This window comes from Anomaloglossus baeobatrachus, chromosome 11, assembly GCF_048569485.1.
Source record: "Anomaloglossus baeobatrachus isolate aAnoBae1 chromosome 11, aAnoBae1.hap1, whole genome shotgun sequence".
In the NCBI taxonomy this organism is placed as follows: Eukaryota; Metazoa; Chordata; class Amphibia; order Anura; family Aromobatidae; genus Anomaloglossus; species Anomaloglossus baeobatrachus.
In genome coordinates, this window is record NC_134363.1 from 2,568,701 (window position 1) to 2,589,184 (window position 20,484).

Consider the following 20,484-nt stretch of genomic DNA (forward strand, 5'->3'; position numbering starts at 1 on the left):
TATATATATATATATGTATATATATATATATATATGCCTCCTGACGAAACCGGAAGTGGTGAAACGCGCGTCGAGGTGGGAGTGGCTGTCTGAGCAGTTGCGATCGATCCTCTTAGCGTTATTAGTCCATATGCTTTACGTACAAGATGCCCGTGTACCTTACATATAGCTATATCAGCCTTAATATATGTGGTTGTGGATCGCACTGATAGTCAGACGGCTACTCTGAGTAGTGCGACTCTTCCCCCATTCCTTACAGTCGCTGCCTATATATAAAGTATTTTTACTATATGTATGTGTTTTTGTGTGACACTCAATACATTTTCTAGGATCAACTCAATACCTGTTTAGTGGACCTGAATTGTTTTATATAGGTGACATAAGACCCTGCACAATCACAGGAAGCCCCCCATGGAATAACGGAGCAGCTGAGAAAGCAATAAGGGGGTCACTCCGGATTAGGGAAACATGGCGACACCTTCCACAGGGCGTGGGGTATCACAGCTCAACCTCACATTCTGCAGTGGAGCGCAGCTGCAATATCTGCTGACGCAGGAGCACTGATCATAGGTGACGAAAGACCCTGCACAATCACAGCAAGCCCCCCCTGGAAGAACGGAGCAGCTGAGAAAGCAATAAAGGGGTCACTAAGGATTAGGGAAACATGGCGACACCTTTCACAGGGCGTGGGGTACTACAGCTCAACCCCAGGTTGTGCAATGGAGCTCAGCTGCAATATCTGCTGACGCAGGAGCACTGATCATAGGTGACGAAAGACCCTGCACAATCACAGCAAGCCCCCCCTGGAAGAACGGAGCAGCTGAGAAAGCAATAAAGGGGTCACTAAGGATTAGGGAAACATGGTGACACCTTCCACAGGGCGTGGGGTACCACAGCTCAACCCCAGGTTGTGCAATGGAGCTCAGCTGCAATATCCGAAAGTGCAAAGGTGCGGCGCTGACCCTGGGAAAAAAAGTAGCCGAATATTCCAATACTGATGAACCCGGCACATATGGACGGCCAAGAAGCAAAAAAACAGAATACCAGGGTGTGAGGACTTATGTGCACGGTGGACATACTTATGTTCCTTGTTACAATACTGAGGTCTTGCTGTAATAGAAGGCGCCGTACCTCGTTAGTCGGGCACCACACCTTCTTGTACACCTCGGCCACCGGCAGGTCCAGACTGATTATCTTGTTATTTACCAGAAGCTGGAATGAGACGTGGTCATTAATCACGAGCCGTCCGCTCCGGCGGTTCCTACTCCCGCCACTCCGAGTCTTACAACAGCCAACAATCTGCATAACAGATGGGGTGGGACCGCTGCGGACTCCTCACCTCCATCCCGCTGTCGTCCTCCAGCAGGGCCACGAGGTCGCAGTCCTGGCAGATCTTGTTCTTGATGTCTCTCATCAGGGGGCCGATCCCCGGCTCGTTGCTGCTGTACGGGTTCCCCGGCATCCGGCCCTGGAGGAAGTCTTCTTGCTGAGGGTCTTTCTCGAGGGTCACAAAGAACTCAGTGACCTCATTCTCCTCCTGATGAAAGCAGATAATGTACGATTAATGACCACATGTACAATGGGGAGTGCGGAGGAACCAACTGCATCACCACTGAGCGGTCCATGTAGATGAATGGGAGGGATCTGGCCCTGAATATAAACCTGTATCATCAGTAACTCGAGCTGTTACTGGAGAGAATCCTGGAGACCATGGAACTGCTATATAATCCATTGGACCCGGTATATGGCCATGTCTGATCTCATGGCCTCCGTCCAGTGGCCTCAGCACCGTCTCTTACTTACTGGCATCTCCGCCTCTTCTTGATTAGCCGCGTGGTGCACCTTCACAGTGACTTGGCACCGTTGTACCAGGCGGCTAATCAAATAAGAGGCAGCTCCCTGCTTCTCATCAATGGATCCCCTCTAGCCGCCTCCACTCACCGGGTATATGATGCTGCACAGCCGCTCAAATATAAACACGGGCGTGCGGTAATCGTCCAGGCTGTAGCGCTTGGCGGTCTCGATGCACACCGCCATGAAGGCCTTGGTTTCTGACTCGGTTCCTGCAGAAAGAACACGTTGCGTTTGGTAAATGTGGATGATGATCTGTACCCAGAGAAGCCCAAAACAAGCCCCACTGGGTCCAAAAATAAACCTGCAAAACCACCCACTACACAGGATAAGTTACCCGTGGTCATGTCCTCCAGCATCTCCAGCAGCATGTCCTGGGTCTCGTCGATCAGCTTGGTTCTCTGCACCACGAGCTTGCGCAGGCAGAGGTAGCCATTGAGCACAGTGCCCACCAGGCGGCTCTTGAAGTGACGCTTGATGGATTCCACCTCCACGAAGGAAGAGAGGAGGCCTAGAAATCCGAAAAACATCCAATGATATCATTACACGTCGGGGCCACAAATACGGCCCACCCATTATATGTGCCGGGGGGACCACTACAGACAGCGGCTCTCAGCAGGGCCACAAATACGGCCCACCCATTATATGTGCCAGGTGGACCACTACCGACAGCGGCTCTCAGCAGGGCCACAAATACGGCCCACCCATTATATGTGCCGGGGGGACCACTACCGACAGCAGCTCTCAGCAGGGCCACAAATACGGCCCACCCATTATATGTGCCGGGGGGACCACTACCGACAGCGGCTCTCAGCAGGGCCAAAAATAGAGCCCCCCCATTATGTGTGCCAGGTGGACCACTACCGACAGCGGCTCTCAGCAGGGCCACAAATAGAGCCCCCCCATTATATGTGCCAGGTGGACCACTACCAACAGCGGCTCTCATCAGGGCCACAAATAGATCCCCCCCATTATATGTGCCAGGTGGACCACTACCGACAGCGGCTCTCAGCAGGGCCACAAATACGGCCCACCCATTATATGTGTCGGGGGGACCACTACCGACAGCGGCTCTCAGCAGGGCCACAAATACGGCCCACCCATTATGTGCCAGGTGGACCACTACCGACAGCGGCTCAGCAGGGCGTGCCGGGATGAAGCTGGACGCCTGCAGCTCAGGTTTGGCCTGTAATGCTGCTGCGGCTGATAACAGCGGGCACCGCCGTCCGCCCGATGTGTACCCTGTCCTACCTGTCAGGCTCTTCAGAGCGTATCCCTGCTGCAGGTCTGTGCTCAGAGTCGCCTCCTCTAACGCCAGCAGACGGGCAATTTCCTAAAGAAGGTACAACACAAATGATAAGAATCCTCGGAATCTCTCCGTCAAGTGACAACTTCTAAAAGTCTTAATGTGAAGAACGTGCGTCATTCGTAGCAAATTTTAGTATTCTAAATAGCAGTAATGCCCCATAAAAAATAATCTTACACCCCCCTCCTGGTCTGGAGTCTCAGCGATGACGAGGACGGGTCGGCTGAAGGCAGAAAGTCCCGTAAGCACCGGCAGACCCGGCGTAGACCACGCAGGAGCGGAGGAGAGTATAAGGCTGTATAATGCTCTCCACGTGGCGAGGCCGTTACCTTTGTGATGAGGTTCCCCACGTACGGTAGCACGCCCCGCGCTGCCAGGTAGATCTTCCAGTGCGCCGGCTTGATGAGCTTCTGGTACAAGGCCAGGTACTCGGCCGCACACTCCCCAGCAATGCTCAGCTCATCCAGATAGCTGAGGACGAGACCGCACGTCAGTACAGAGACCCGAGAGATCCGACCCCAGAAAGTAGATCCCGTAACACAGACCTGGTGAGGAGATCCAGGACCTGCTGTTTGCGGCTGGGAATGGTGGCCAATGCCTCTACGATGGTGCACGCTGCCTGGCGAGCGGCTTGTGTGGCCGGGGTGAACAACACCTGCAAGTGCAAAGAGAGGCTAAAGACCGAAAACTAACGGCTCAATACAGAAGTGACCATGGGTGAGCGGTACTGCCGACAACCGGGGAGGAGGAGCAGGAGGGCGCCGACAACCAGGGAGGATGAGGGAGGAGCAGGAGGAAGGAGGAAGGAGCAGGAGGGCGCCGACTGAGGAGGAGGAGGAAGGAGCAGAAGGGCGCCGACTGAGGAGGAGGGAGGAGGAAGGAGCAGAAGGGCGCCGACTGAGGAGGAGGGAGGAGGAAGGAGCAGAAGGGCGCCGACTGAGGAGGAAGGAGCAGAAGGGCGCCGACTGAGGAGGAAGGAGCAGAAGGGCGCCGACTGAGGAGGAAGGAGCAGAAGGGCGCCGACTGAGGAGGAAGGAGGAGGAGGAAGGAGCAGAAGGGCGCCGACTGAGGAGGAGGAGGAGGAAGGAGCAGAAGGGCGCCGACTGAGGAGGAGGAGGAGGAAGGAGCAGAAGGGCGCCGACTGAGGAGGAGGAAGGAGCAGAAGGGCGCCGACTGAGGAGGAGGAAGGAGCAGAAGGGCGCCGACTGAGGAGGAGGAAGGAGCAGAAGGGCGCCGACTGAGGAGGAGGAGGAGGAAGGAGCAGAAGGGCGCCGACTGAGGAGGAGGAGGAGGAAGGAGCAGAAGGGCGCCGACTGAGGAGGAGGAGGAGGAAGGAGCAGAAGGGCGCCGACTGAGGAGGAGGAGGAGGAAGGAGCAGAAGGGCGCCGACTGAGGAGGAGGAGGAGGAAGGAGCAGAAGGGCGCCGACTGAGGAGGAGGAAGGAGCAGAAGGGCGCCGACTGAGGAGGAGGAAGGAGCAGAAGGGCGCCGACTGAGGACGGGGGAGGAGGAAGGAGGAGGAGGGCGCCGACTGAGGACAGGGGAGGAGGAAGGAGGAGGAGGGCGCCGACTGAGGACGGGGGAGGAGGAAGGAGGAGGAGGGCGCCGACTGAGGAGGGGGGAGGAAGGAAGGAAGAAAGGAAGAGGAAGGAAGGAAGAGGAAGGAAGGAAGGAAGAGGAAGGAAGGAAGGAAGAGGAAGGAAGGAAGGAAGAGGAAGGAAGGAAGGAAGAGGAAGGAAGGAAGGAAGGAAGAGGAAGGAAGGAAGAGGAGGAAGGAAGAGGAAGGAAGGAAGAGGAGGAAGGAAGAGGAAGGAAGGAAGAGGAGGAAGGAAGAGGAAGGAAGGAAGAGGAGGAAGGAAGAAGGAAGGAAGGAAGAGGAGGAAGGAAGAGGAGGAAGGAAGAAAGGAAGAGGAAGGAAGGAAGAGGAGGAAGGAAGAGGAGGAAGGAAGAGGAGGAAGGAAGAAAGGAAGAGGAAGGAAGGAAGGAAGGAAGAAAGGAAGAGGAAGGAAGGAAGGAAGGAAGAAAGGAAGAGGAAGGAAGGAAGGAAGGAAGGAAGGAAGAAAGGAAGAGGAAGAAAGGAAGAGGAAGGAAGGAAGAGGAGGAAGGAAGAGGAGGAAGGAAGAGGAAGGAAGGAAGAGGAGGAAGGAAGAGGAAGGAAGGAAGAGGAGGAAGGAAGAGGAGGAAGGAAGAGGAGGAAGGAAGAGGAGGAAGGAAGAGGAGGAAGGAAGAGGAGGAAGGAAGAGGAGGAAGGAGCATGAGGGCGCCGACGGAGGAGGAGGAGGAAGGAGCAGGAGGGCGCCGACGGAGGAGGGAGGAAGGAGCAGGAGGGCGCCGACGGAGGAGGAGGAAAAAGCAGGAGGGCGCCGACGGCCGGGGGAGGAACAGGAGGGATGCCGACAGCCGGGGGAGGAGGGAGGAAAAGGAGGGCGCCGACTGCCGGGGAGGGAGCAGGAGGGCGCCTTCACCTGTCGCAGCCAGTTGTTATGGCCCAGTTTCAGGTCCAGGGGGCTGGTCCTCTTGCCTTTCTTGCTCATGAATTGCTTCCATTTCCACACGTACTTCTCTTGCAGGTACATCTGCCGGAGCTCGGCTTTGCTGGGCGTGTTCTCACCGTTATCAATGCCTGATATTATATAGAGAAAATATAAAAAAAAAAAAAAAAAAAAAAAAAAAAAAAAAGGACAATGATCATCCACGGCTCCGCACTGGTGCAAGGATTCTGCCGTCCAACTGCATGACCTTAATAGAAAGCAAAAAGACTTCGTCCGCACTGACAGACGTCCCCCAAAACAAATCTGCGACCTCTCACCTCGGGCCGGGAGACACTTCTTCCAGGCCTCGTACGATGCTTTGTGGTCCCTCTTCAGCCACAGCTGAGCCTGTGCGTGGATTTCGTTGCTGTACGGCTTCACGGTGGTTAATCCCTCCATGGGAACGTCCTGGAGCAAAGACACAAAAGAGGCGGAGATCATTGCACCGGTGCGTCTGGACTCGGAGGGGCACTCTCAGGAGCGGGACTCACCTTGTTCTTCTTGCTGGTCGGCGTCGGAGGCTTAATGAGCTTCTGCAGGATTCTCAGGCACATTAATGTAATGTTCTCCACCACCACGGGGGTCTTTATGTTCACGGCCATCAGGAAGAGACTGAGCGCTGTAAGGGGAGGAGACCGGGTCAAAAATTAAAATATCGACCCATATGTATATATAATACAGGGCAATACGTAGACGATCGCATCAACTGTAGGAACTAAAAAGGCCCAACATTGAGACATCTCCAGGACACTTGTATCATTACGGCCACATCCGAAAACCCTGTATGAAGGTCTTATGGGATTGAATACGTACCGCAGCGCAGACGCAGCTCCCAGCAGTTGTCCTCCTTGGAGATGGAGTCGGTGAGGAGCAGCATCTCGTACTGCAGACTACTGGCCTGGAATAGACGCGGGCATCATTAGAAAACATTGCAAGATGTGAAAAGTTTTATATAATCCATAAGTGCAAATTCATTTAGAATCAATGACCCGGAAATCAGCAAAATGTATTAATCCGGAAGATGAAATATCTCGTCTGTGAGGGGAATCCTCAGATATGATAAATGATGTTCAGTCATGTCATCCCCCCCCTCCCTTCACACACTGAAATCCTGTGCAGATTATCAGCATCTGGGGAGGTGTCGAATCCATTTACACAGCCAAGCTAGAGGAAGACCCCCTGGGGGGTTGTGTCCATTCAAAGAGAATGGACAGGAACCTAGCAAAACAAAAAGGAAGCTAATCCCAGCAGGAGTGCATATTCCTGGCCCCGTAATATCATACACAGTTATGATATTACCGTGCGTCTCACCATACACCCCCTACATCGTTAGAATCGGGACTTCGAGCCGCATCTCTGCATACCCTCGAATTCGTTGTCGCACCCTGGGGCGGCGAGATACAGAACTGTGAGTAGGAGTCCGGTAGATGAATCGTGCTTGGACTCAAAATGCAGAGGGGACCCGAACGGATCTGATGACACCAGAACCGTCCCGATCGGACCTCCCAGTCAGGAGTTGCGGATAATATTCACTTTGGATATTATTTTGACTCAAGGCAGGGGAAGGGGCAGTACTACCCTGTGAGGTCACCAAAAGGGGAGGGTGCCCGAATTGTAGCCAGTTGATAACCTCAGTGCAGCCATTTTTCAGCTGTTCTTGCTCGGGGGTCTTGTATCAGACACGTGAGGAAGTTCCTGGGACCCTGGTCTACAGCGCCCCCCTGTGGCCAGACACACAAGGTAACTTCATGAACTGTATGCCTGTTTGTAATCCATAACTTACTTATAAATGTACTCTGACCTATGTATATATTCTGTAGATTCCATATTGTATATATTGTAGTTTCTAGTGTGGCTTAGGCAGATTAATTAATCTTGGGCTGTTCTGTTATCTCGATCTTGAATCCCAAGTCTATGTGCTCGGCGAATAGTTACCGTGAATCGGTTGGTGGCAGCGAGTTTATGCCAAGGATCATTGTGGGGCAGCCAGTGAGATATGGGGAGGATTAGATATATTCTGTCCGCAGAGGTCGGGGGAATATGTACCCTGCTCTCACCGGGAACCCGTCAATCATCGGCATAGTAGAATAGCGGCCTCCTTGCTTATTGTCGGGCAATTCCATAATTGGCCTGACTATAACAGGGGCGCTAGAGAGCGCGTCACGTGCTCTGTCAGTCGGGAGGTAGAAAGGAGGGGTGCGACTCCCGCTTCCTACCCCCCCCTTTTCGTGATATAGGCATTAATCTAAAAAGCCACGAACAGGTAAAGAAGGGAATTTTGTTACTTACCGTAAATTCCTTTTCTTCTAGCTCCTATTGGGAGACCCAGACGAATGGGGTGTATAGCACTGCCTCCGGAGGCCACACAAAGCATTACACTAAAAAGTGTAAGGCCCCTCCCCTTCTGGCTATACACCCCCCGTGGGATCACGGGCTGCTCAGTTTTAGTGCTAAAGCAAGAAGGAGGAAAGCCAATAACTGGTTTAAACAAATTCACTCCGAGTAACGTCGGAGAACTGAAAACCATTCAACATGAACAACATGTGTACCCGAAAACAACCAAAAATCCCGAAGGACAACAGGGCGGGTGCTGGGTCTCCCAATAGGAGCTAGAAGAAAAGGAATTTACGGTAAGTAACAAAATTCCCTTCTTCTTCGGCGCTCCATTGGGAGACCCAGACGATTGGGACGTCCAAAAGCTGTCCCTGGGTGGGTAAAGAAATACCTCATGTTAGAGCTGCAAAGACAGCCCTCCCCTACGGGGAGGCAACTGCCGCCTGCAGGACTCTTCTACCTAGGCTGGCGTCCGCCGAAGCATAGGTATGCACCTGATAATGTTTGGTGAAAGTGTGCAGACTCGACCAGGTAGCTGCCTGGCACACCTGTTGAGCCGTAGCCTGGTGTCGTAATGCCCAGGACGCACCCACGGCTCTGGTTGAGTGGGCCTTCAGCCCTGATGGAACCGGAAGCCCAGCAACACGGTAGGCTTCAAGAATTGGTTCTTTGATCCATCGAGCCAGGGTGGCTTTGGAAGCCTGCGACCCTTTGCGCTTACCAGCGACAAGGACAAAGAGTGCATCCGAGCGGCGCAGGGGCGCCGTGCGGGAAATGTAGATTCTGAGTGCTCTCACCAGATCTAACAAATGTAAATCCTTTTCATACCGATGAACTGCATGCGGATAAAAGGAAGGCAAGGAGATATCCTGATTAAGATGAAAAGAGGATACCACCTTAGGGAGAAACTCCTGAATGGGGCGCAGCACTACCTTGTCCTGGTGGAACACCAGGAAGGGAGCTTTGGATGACAGCGCTGCTAGTTCAGACACTCTCCGAAGAGACGTGACCGCTACCAGAAAGGCCACTTTCTGTGAGAGTCGAGAAAGTGACACATCCCTCAGAGGCTCGAAGGGCGGCTTCTGGAGAGCAACAAGGACCTTGTTTAGATCCCACGGATCTAACGGCCGCCTGTACGGGGGGACGATATGACAAACCCCCGGCAGGAACGTGCGCACCTGAGAAAGTCGTGCTAGACGCTTCTGAAAAAACACGGATAGTGCCGAGACTTGCCCTTTAAGGGAGCCGAGCGACAAGCCCTTTTCCAACCCAGATTGCAGGAAGGAAACAAAGACAGGTAACGCGAATGGCCAGGGGGATACTCCTTGTGCAGAGCACCAGGATAAGAAAATCTTCCACGTTCTGTGGTAGATCTTAGCAGAAGTGGACTTCCTAGCCTGTCTCATGGTGGCCACGACCCCTTGGGATAATCCTGAAGACGCTAGGATCCAGGACTCAATGGCCACACAGTCAGGTTCAGGGCCGCAGAATTCCGATGGAAAAACGGCCCTTGGGACAGTAAGTCTGGTCGGTCTGGTAGTGCCCACGGTTGGCCGACCGTGAGATGCCACAGATCCGGGTACCACGACCTCCTCGGCCAGTCTGGGGCGACGAGTATGACGCGGCCGCAATCGGATCTGATCTTGCGTAGCACTCTGGGCAAGAGTGCCAGAGGTGGAAACACATAAGGGAGCGGAACTGCGACCAATCTTGCACTAAGGCGTCTGCCGCCAGAGGTCTTTGATCGCGAGACCGCGCTATGAAGGTCGGGACCTTGTTGTTGTGCCGAGACGCCATTAGGTCGACGTCCGGCACCCCCCAGCGGCGGCAGATTTCCTGAAACACGTCCGGGTGAAGGGACCATTCCCCTGCGTCCATGCCCTGGCGACTGAGGAAGTCTGCTTCCCAGTTTTCTACGCCCGGGATGTGAACTGCTGATATGGTGGATGCTCTGTCCTCCACCCACATCAGAATCCGCCTGACTTCCTGGAAGGCTTGCCGACTGCGTGTCCCTCCTTGGTGGTTGATGTATGCCACCGCTGTGGAGTTGTCCGACTGAATTCGGATCTGCTGTCCTTCCAGCCACTGCTGGAAGGCTAGTAGGGCAAGATACACTGCCCTGATTTCCAGAACATTGATCTGAAGGGTGGACTCCTGCTGAGTCCACGTCCCTTGAGCCCTGTGGTGGAGAAAAACTGCTCCCCACCCTGACAGACTCGCGTCTGTCGTGACCACTGCCCAGGATGGGGGTAGGAAGGATCTTCCCTGTGATGAGGTGGGAAGAAGCCACTGTCACGAACCACCGGGGGGGGTCACTCAGAAATCCCCCGCGCTGGCTACCAGTACGTCACAATCGGGGGGTGTCACAAACCACCGGGGGGGTCACTCAGAAATCCCCCGCGCTGGCTACCAGTACGTCACGATCGGGGGGTAACAAGCAGGAGTCACCCCTCCTTTATACCTCCCGACCGACAGACAGAGCACGTGACGCGCTCTCTAGCGCCCCTCTTATAGTCAGGCCAATTATGGAATTGCCCGACAATAAGCAAGGAGGCCGCTATACTACTTATGCCGATTATTGAAGGGTCCCCGGTGAGAGTAGGGTATATATTCCCCCGACCTCCGCGGGCGGAATATATAAAATCTCCCCGAATCTCACTGGCCTCCCCACAATAATCCTTGGCACAACTCGCTGCCACCAACCGCTTCACGGTAACTATTAGCCGAACACACAGACGTGGGATTCAAGATCGAGATAACAGAACAGCCCAAGATTAATTATATAATTTAATCAGCCTAAAGCACACTAGAACTACAATATATACAATAGGGAATCTACAGAATATACATATGTCAGAGTACAGTTACAGATAAAGCATGGTTTACAAACAGGTATGCAATTCAATCAGTTACCTTGTGCGTCTGGCCACAGGGGGGCGCTGTAGACCAGGTTTCTAGGAACTCCCGCAGATGTTTCCTGCACGTGACCCCCAGCGAAAGAACACTGGAAAATGGCCGAAGTAGGGTTATCAACCTGGGCAAATCCAGGTCCCCTCCTACCTTCGTGACCTCACAGGGAGCACTGCTCCACCCCTGGCTTGAGTTATGGACAATATCCCAACATGGAATATGGGCCATAACTTTGCCTGGGAGCGTCGTAGGCGGACGCCAATGCTCTCATTGTGACAGTTATGAATTTAGCTACAGAACGAGGGGACTCATGACCTGTCTGCCAGTTCCCCATTGGCTGATATCACGCCTGGGGCATTTCCCAATGTCCTGCTCCCATAAAAAGGGTGTGCCGGCATCGTCCGCATGCGGAGACACCATTTTTATGGTTGCCATATTTATCGGAAATATGGCTTGCGAGATATGAACCATTTTTTACTGGAGTCGTTCTGTCTGGCTATTTCCATAGCCTTGCTAATGAGATACAACTCTTGTTACAGGGTGACGGCAGGGAGTCATCCTGTGTCCATTGTTCCCACACCACCTCATTTCCATATCACAGGACATGGCCATGGAGGTGTAAGTGGAACACTGAGAACAAGAAGGGAGGGGGCACTGCCAGGGAGTGATGAGGGATTATGACTGGAGTCATAATTCATCTTTGTGAGGCAAATCCCGGGATATGAAGATGAATTATGACTCCAGTCATAATCCCTCATCACTCCCTGGCAGTGCCCCCTCCCTTCTTGTTCTCAGTGTTCCACTTACACCTCCATGGCCATGTCCTGTGATATGGAGATGAGGTGGTGTGGGAACAATGGACACAGGATGACTCCCTGCCGTCACCCTGTAACAAGAGTTGTATCTCATTAGCAAGGCTATGGAACTAGCTAGACAGAACGACTCCAGTAAAAAATGGTTCATATCTCGCAAGCCATATTTCCGATAAATATGGCAACCATAAAAATGGTGTCTCCGCATGTGGACGATGCCGGCACACCCTTTTTATGGGAGCAGGACATTGGGAAATGCCCCAGGCGTGATATCAGCCAATGGGGAACTGGCAGACAGGTCATGAGTCCCCTCGTTCTGTAGCTAAATTCATAACTGTCACAATGAGAGCATTGGCGTCTGCCTACGACGCTCCCAGGCAAAGTTATGGCCAATATCCCCTTTGCTGGATAATTCTGATCCATGCAGGGGGAGTGGCAGTGCTTCCCTGTGAGGTCACTAAGGTAGGAGGGGACCTGGATTGCCCAGGTTGATAACCCTACTTCGGCCATTTTCCAGGGTCTTTTCGCTGGGGGCACGTGTAGGAAACATCTGTGGGAAGGATCCTAGAAACCTGGCCTACAGCGCCCCCCTGTGGCCAGACGCAACAAGGTAACTGCTGGAACTGTGTATGCCTGTTTGTAACCCATGCTTTGATTGTAACTGTACTCTGACATATGTATATTCTGTAGATTCCCTATTGTATATATTGTAGTTTCTAGTGTGCTTTAGGCTGATTAAATTATATAATTAATCTTGGGCTGTTCTGTTATCTCGATCTTGAATCCCACGTCTGTGTGTTCGGCTAATAGTTACCGTAAAGCGGTTGGTGGCAGCGAATTGTGCCAAGGATTATTGTGGGGAGGCCAGTGAGATTCGGGGAGATTTTATATATTCCGCCCGCGGAGGTCGGGGGAATATATACCTTACTCTCACCGAGGACCCTTCAATAATCGGCATAAGTAGTATAGCGGCCTCCTTGCTTATGGTCGGGCAATTCCATAATTGGCCTGACTATAAGAGGGGCGCTAGAGAGCGCGTCACATGCTCTGTCTGTCGGTCGGGAGGTATAAAGGAGGGGTGACCCCCACTTGTTACCCCCCGATTGTGACGTACTGGTAGCCAGCGCGGGGGATTTCTGAGTGACCCCCCCGGTGGTTTGTGACATATTGGTGGCATAGCGGTGGGATCGAGATAATAGTGTGTGTGAGTGTGAGACCCATACTCCCAGACACTAAAGACTGCCTGCAGCAGCTGTGGCTGCTGGGGTCTTCAGACTAGCTCAACACTAGAGTGTCAGAGTGCAGATACTGTAAGGTGTGTGGAGGCATCAGGTGTCAGTTCTGTGTCAGTGACCAAAAGTCTGCAAGAATGGCTGATGGCACCAGGAGCAGAGCTATGCAACTGGCCAATGCTAAGGCAGGAGCCGAAGAGAGGGAGGACGGTGCTGTGGACAGCAATGAGGAGGTTGCCCACGAGTCCTCCAGGAGCTCGACGCCAGAAAACCGTTCTGCCGAGGACATTGCGCAACCTGGCACTGCTGGACAAGATGAGGAGGAGCTCACCCAAGGTTCCTCAACGAGCCAGATGCCAGCCCTCCGCTCTGAAAGGGACAGTGAATCGCCTAGCTCTGCAGCGTGCCGCAGATCACCACGTGCCATTCCACCGAGCCTGGGAGGCTCGGATAGCCTTCTTCAAATGGCTATGGCCCTTCTCCAGGCTGGAGACCAGAAGGGCTACAAGGAACTCCTGGCAGAGCGCAGGGCAGAGCGGCACGCAGAGCGTGAGGCTGCGGAGCGAGAGCGGCAGGCAGCGCGTGAAGAGCGAGAGCGACAGGCAGACCGTGACTACCAGCTGCAGCTAGCTCAGCTCCGGCCCTCATCAGCCACATGTGACCTTCGAGACACCAAACTTCCAAAGGTCCGTGTTGAGGACTTCCCAGTGCTGGAGAAGGATGGAGACTTGGACTCTTTCCTGACTGCTTTTGAACGGACTTGCTTGCAGCACCATCTGAACAAGGACCAGTGGGCCAAATACCTGACCCCCCGTTTAAGGGGTAAGGCCCTGGATGTCCTTGGGGACTTGCCTGCTGAGGCAGATCAGGGCTACGACACCATCAAGCGGGCCCTGATCCAACAGTACAACCTCACCCCGGAGTCCTACCGCAAGAAGTTCCGGAGCCTACAGAAGGGACCAAAGGACTCCTGGGCTGACCACCGGCGGGCACTTGCCCGAGCTGCCGACCACTGGACCCAAGGCCTGCAGCTTTCCACCGGACCGGAGATCCTGGACTTGTTCATCACGGAGCAACTCTTGTGGAACTGCCCTGAGGATCTCCGCCAGTTCATCCGAGACCAGAAGCCAAAGGGGTCCACGGCTACAGCTGCCCTTGCCGATGACTACACCAACAACCGGGCCCCTGAGGCCAGGAGAGCGGCCACCAGCAGCACCTGGAGAGGGGGTAAGATGAATTCTGCGACTGCCCCACCTGCCCCTAGACTGCAGGGGGTGTCCCCCTCAACTCCCCTCTCCAGGCCCGTGGCAGAACCAAGACGGTGCCACCAGTGCAACCTACCTGGACACTTCAAGGCCATGTGCCCTCAGCGTCCCAAGGCCCCGGCTCCGTCCCCGTCCCAAGGGCCGCCCAAGGTGTATTGTGTGGGTGGGGGTGGTGGTAGGTCCCTGGACAGCTTCCAACCTGTCACCGTCGGCCGGTCTGTGACCATAGGACTGCGAGACAGCGCCTCGGAGGTGACTCTGGTGCGGCCTGAGATGGTGTCCCCCCAAGACTTGATCCCTGGAAAAACCCTCGCTGTCTCCGGGATTGGAGGCACTGACCCGGCGCTGCCTGTTGCTGACATTTATGTGGACTGGGGCGCAGGGCGAGGGGTGAGGGAGGTGGGGGTAACTGATCGGATCCCTGCAAACGTGCTACTTGGGACAGATTTGGGGCAGATAACCTCCCAGTTTGGGCCCCCACCAAGGGCTGAACCTTCAGCCAGTACGGACATGACTCCTGACAATGTTAATGTGTTATCTATGAATGATGTGAGAGAGGGGGGAGTGAACTCTGATTTTTCTGCTTGCATAGACACCATAGACACACACTCAGCTGCAGCTGTGACAGGGGAGGGGGTCAGAGAAAGGTGTGACAATGCCTCTACAAGTAATCAGCCTGTGAGCTGGGATCTGTTGCCCTCTGCAGGGATAAGCAGAGAGCAGGGTGCTGCAGGGGGAGGACCAGTGTGTGGGGTGGGGGCTACCACAGCAAATGTGGGGTCCCCAGAGATTTCACAGCGGGGTTCTGTTGCTGCAGGAGGGGAACAGGCAGGTGAGATTGGGGCCGGTCCAGGAGCGGAAGTGCTCCCAGGTAAGATCTCGGTGCATGGTTCCCCCACAACCGGGGTGTCAGGAAGCCAGGTAGGTCTGCCTGAACCGGCGACTTGGTCAGGAACGGAGGAGGAGCAGGCACGACCCACGGTCGCAGCGGCTGTGGCCGCTGTCACCCGCAGTGGGAGTGCTGGGAGCCAAGGGGCCTCCCGGAGGTCCGATAGCTCTTCCCCTTCTGACCAAGTGGCAGCCGAGTCAGGTGGAGGCCAGGACACAGGTCCCGGGGTACTGACTGAAGATGTGACAGTCTCGTCGATTCTGGCCACATCTAGTCAGGGGTTTCAGGCAGCGTTAGAAGCTGACGACAGCCTGAAAGCTCTTAAGGAGCAGGCGGCACAGCCTCCCTCGGACTCGGACCCGGAGCGAGTGGTCTGGGACCAAGGACGGCTGTACCGGGCCACGGTCCAGCAGGGTTCACCGGAGGCGTGGCCCAGGGACCGACAGTTGGTGGTACCCTATCCGTTCCGGACGGAGTTGTTGCGGATCGCACATGAGATTCCGATGGCCGGACACCTAGGGATCGCTAAGACCAAGGCCAGGTTAAACCAGCATTTCTACTGGCCAAAAATGGGGGCCGATGTGGCTGCCTACTGCCGTTCGTGTGAAACCTGTCAGAGAGTGGGGAAGGCGGGGCCACGCCCCAAAGCCCCACTGGTATCTCTGCCCATCATCGATGAGCCTTTCAGGAGGGTGGCTGTGGATCTGGTCGGCCCGCTGGCCATCCCCAGCAGCTCCGGGAAACGCTTCCTACTGACGGTAGTGGACTATGCCACCCGGTACCCAGAAGCAGTGGCCTTGTCGTCCATTCGGGCTGACAAGGTGGCCACCGCATTGCTGGAGATTTTCTCCCGAGTGGGTTTTCCCCAGGAAATGCTCACTGACCGGGGGACCCAATTCATGTCCCAGCTGATGGAGGCCCTCTGTAAGCAAGTCCAGGTGCGACATCTGGTGGCCAGCCCGTACCATCCACAGACTAATGGCCTGTGCGAGCGGTTCAATGGCACCTTAAAGCAGATGCTTAAGATGTTGGTCGACTCCCATGGGCGTGACTGGGAGCGGTATCTCCCACACCTGTTATTTGCTTACCGGGAGGTTCCACAGGCCTCAACAGGATTCTCACCGTTTGAGCTCCTGTACGGGCGACGTGTGCGGGGCCCCCTGGCTCTGGTGAAGGAGGCTTGGGAAGGGGATTTGGCCACCCCTGGAGTGTCGGTTATCGAGTATGTCATGCGCTTCCGGGACAAAATGCAGGCCTTGACGCAACTGGTACACGACAATATGGCTCAAGCCCAGGCCGATCAGAAGCGTTGGTACGACCAGAACGCTTGTGAGAGGGCCTACCAAGTGGGTCAAAAGGTGTGGGTACTGGTCCCCGTACCCCAGGACAAGCTTCAGGCAGCCTGGGAGGCCCATACCTCGTGTACCAGCAGCTCAACCCTGTAACGTACCTGGTCACCCTGGACCCTGCCCGTGGAAGGCGGAAGCCCTTCCATGTGAACATGATGAAGGCACATCATGAGCGGGAGGCATGTGCGCTCCCAGTGTGCAACCTGCCCGAGGAGGGAGAAGCGGAAACCCTCTTGGATATGCTAGCCCAGGTTAGGGCAGGCGGATCCATTGAGGATGTGGAGGTTGGCCACCAGCTCTTGGAAGACCAACGGTCCCAGCTGTGGGCCACCCTCCTCCCCTTCCGGGGGTTGTTTACCAACCAGCCCGGAAGGACTGACTTGGCTGTCCATCACGTGGACACTGGGGATCATCCCCCGATCCGGCGTTCAGCATATCGGGTCTCCCTGGAGGTGCAGCAACACATGCGCCAGGAGATTGACGAGATGCTGAAGCTGGGGGTGATCCAGGCATCCAACAGCGCTTGGGCCTCGCCTGTAGTCCTCGTCCCTAAGAAGGACCGAACCACTCGGTTCTGCGTGGACTACAGGGGGCTCAATGCGGTCACGGTCGCCGATGCGTACCCAATGCCACGCATCGATGACCTGCTCGATCAGTTGGCCGGGGCTCAGTACCTGACCATCATGAATCTGAGACGGGGATATTGGCAGATCCCCCTGACTCGCAAGGCCAGGGAACGCTCTGCCTTTATTACCCCATTTGGACTGTACGAGTCCACGGTGATGCCATTCGGGATGAGGAATGCCCCTGCCACTTTCCAGCGGATGGTCAACACCCTGCTCAAGGGACTTGAAGGGTACGCGGCCGCGTACCTGGATGACATTGCCGTCTTCAGTCCCACCTGGGAGGACCACCTAGAGCATCTAGCACAGGTGCTCAGGCGGATCCACCGGGCAGGTTTGACCATCAAGCCGGGAAAGTGTCAGCTGGCCATGAGCGAGGTCCAGTACCTCGGTCACCGGGTAGGTGGGAGAACACTGAAGCCCGAGCCTGAGAAAGTGGAAGCCATCGCATCCTGGCCCACCCCCAGGACCAAGAAGCAGGTGATGTCCTTCTTGGGGACCGCTGGGTACTATAGGAGGTTTGTTCCATGCTATAGTAGCCTGGCAAAGCCCTTGACGGACCTCACCAAGAAGAAGCTGCCCTCTGCAGTCGATTGGACAATGGACTGCGAGACAGCCTTCCGGGCCCTAAAGGGCGCCCTGTCCAGCCCGCCCGTGCTACAGGCAGCCGACTTCACGCGGCCGTTTGTAGTACAGACCGACGCCAGTGACTTCGGCCTCGGTGCGGTGCTCAGCCAGGTGGACTCTGCGAGCCAAGAGCACCCAGTCTTGTACCTGAGCAGGAAGCTGTTACCAAGGGAAGTTGCCTATTCCACGATGGAGAAGGAGTGCCTGGCCATAGTGTGGGCCCTGCAGCGTCTGCAACCCTATCTATACGGGCGCCACTTCATCGTGGAGACGGACCACAATCCCCTCAGCTGGTTGCACACCGTCTCTGGGACGAATGGGCGATTGTTGCGATGGAGCCTTGCGCTCCAGCAATACAACTTCACCATTCGCCACAAAAGGGGCCGTGACCACGGTAACGCAGACGGGCTGTCCCGACAAGGAGAGGTCGCGGACGGGCGCACGGGGGAACACCGGAGTGTGCTGCCCCCTAGCGCCCTCAAAAGGGGGGAGGTGTGAGGCAAATCCCGGGATATGAAGATGAATTATGACTCCAGTCATAATCCCTCATCACTCCCTGGCAGTGCCCCCTCCCTTCTTGTTCTCAGTGTTCCACTTACACCTCCATGGCCATGTCCTGTGATATGGAGATGAGGTGGTGTGGGAACAATGGACACAGGATGACTCCCTGCCGTCACCCTGTAACAAGAGTTGTATCTCATTAGCAAGGCTATGGAACTAGCTAGACAGAACGACTCCAGTAAAAAATGGTTCATATCTCGCAAGCCATATTTCCGATAAATATGGCAACCATAAAAATGGTGTCTCCGCATGTGGACGATGCCGGCACACCCTTTTTATGGGAGCAGGACATTGGGAAATGCCCCAGGCGTGATATCAGCCAATGGGGAACTGGCAGACAGGTCATGAGTCCCCTCGTTCTGTAGCTAAATTCATAACTGTCACAATGAGAGCATTGGCGTCTGCCTACGACGCTCCCAGGCAAAGTTATGGCCAATATCCCCTTTGCTGGATAATTCTGATCCATGCAGGGGGAGTGGCAGTGCTTCCCTGTGAGGTCACTAAGGTAGGAGGGGACCTGGATTGCCCAGGTTGATAACCCTACTTCGGCCATTTTCCAGGGTCTTTTCGCTGGGGGCACGTGTAGGAAACATCTGTGGGAAGGATCCTAGAAACCTGGCCTACAGCGCCCCCCTGTGGCCAGACGCAACAAGGTAACTGCTGGAACTGTGTATGCCTGTTTGTAACCCATGCTTTGATTGTAACTGTACTCTGACATATGTATATTCTGTAGATTCCCTATTGTATATATTGTAGTTTCTAGTGTGCTTTAGGCTGATTAAATTATATAATTAATCTTGGGCTGTTCTGTTATCTCGATCTTGAATCCCACGTCTGTGTGTTCGGCTAATAGTTACCGTAAATCGGTTGGTGGCAGCGAATTGTGCCAAGGATTATTGTGGGGAGGCCAGTGAGATTCGGGGAGATTTTATATATTCCGCCCGCGGAGGTCGGGGGAATATATACCTTACTCTCACCGGGGACCCTTCAATAATCGGCATAAGTAGTATAGCGGCCTCCTTGCTTATGGTCGGGCAATTCCATAATTGGCCTGACTATAAGAGGGGCGCTAGAGAGCGCGTCACGTGCTCTGTCTGTCGGTCGGGACGTATAAAGGAGGGGTGACCCCCACTTGTTACCCCCCGATTGTGACGTACTGGTAGCCAGCGCGGGGGATTTCTGAGTGACCCCCCCGGTGGTTTGTGACAGGTGGTGTGGGAACAATGGACACAGGATGACTCCCTGCCGTCACCCTGTAGTAGGAGCTGCTAGCTAGTTAGCAAGGCTATGGAAATAGCCAGACAGAACGACTCCAGTAAAAAATGGTTCATATCTCGCAAGCCATATTTCCGATAAATATGGCAACCATAAAAATGGTGTCTCTGCATGCGGACGATGCCGGCACACCCTTTTTATGGGAGCAGGACATTGGGAAATGCCCCAGGCGTGATATCAGCCAATGGGGAACTGGCAGACAGGTCATGAGTCCCCTCGTTCTGTAGCTAAATTCATAACTGTCACAATGAGAGCGTTGGCGTCAGCCTACGACGCTCCCAGGCAAAGTTATGGCCCATATTCCATGTTGGGATATTGTCCATAACTCAAGCCAGGGGTGGAGCAGTGCTTCCCTGTGAGGTCACTAAGGTAGGAGGGGACCTGGATCTGCCCAGGTTGATAACCCTACTTCGGCCATTTTCCAGTGGTCTTTTCGCTGGGGGCACGTGTAGGAAACATCTGTGGGAAGGATCCTAGAAACCTGGCCTACAGCGCCCCCCTGTGGCCAGACGCAACAAGGTAACTGCTGGAACTGTGTATGCCTGTTTGTAACCCATGCTTTGATTGTAACTGTACTCTGACATATGTATATTCTGTAGATTCCCTATTGTATATATTGTAGTTTCTAGTGTGCTTTAGGCTGATTAAATTATATAATTAATCTTGGGCTGTTCTGTTATCTCGATCTTGAATCCCACGTCTGTGTGTTCGGCTAATAGTTACCGTAAATCGGTTGGTGGCAGCGAATTGTGCCAAGGATTATTGTAGGGAGGCCAGTGAGATTCGGGGAGATTTTATATATTCCGCCCGCGGAGGTCGGGGGAATATATACCCTACTCTCACCGGGGACCCTTCAATAATCGGCATAAGTAGTATAGCGGCCTCCTTGCTTATTGTCGGGCAATTCCATAATTGGCCTG

The 20,484-nt window shown here is 54.4% G+C and overlaps 1 protein-coding gene across 1 annotated transcript in view; it reads right to left on the reverse strand.

Annotated features, from left to right (window-relative positions):
- The window catches only part of UBR4 (ubiquitin protein ligase E3 component n-recognin 4), a 133,649-nt gene that overhangs the window by 9,857 nt on the left and 103,308 nt on the right, over nt 1-20,484 (reverse strand). The window contains 11 exon segments of the mRNA XM_075329199.1: nt 1,132-1,212; nt 1,340-1,537; nt 1,942-2,063; nt 2,189-2,362; nt 3,103-3,184; nt 3,487-3,628; nt 3,703-3,812; nt 5,622-5,779; nt 5,966-6,095; nt 6,179-6,306; nt 6,501-6,585. Of these exon segments, the coding sequence (XP_075185314.1) occupies nt 1,132-1,212; nt 1,340-1,537; nt 1,942-2,063; nt 2,189-2,362; nt 3,103-3,184; nt 3,487-3,628; nt 3,703-3,812; nt 5,622-5,779; nt 5,966-6,095; nt 6,179-6,306; nt 6,501-6,585 (1,410 nt within the window).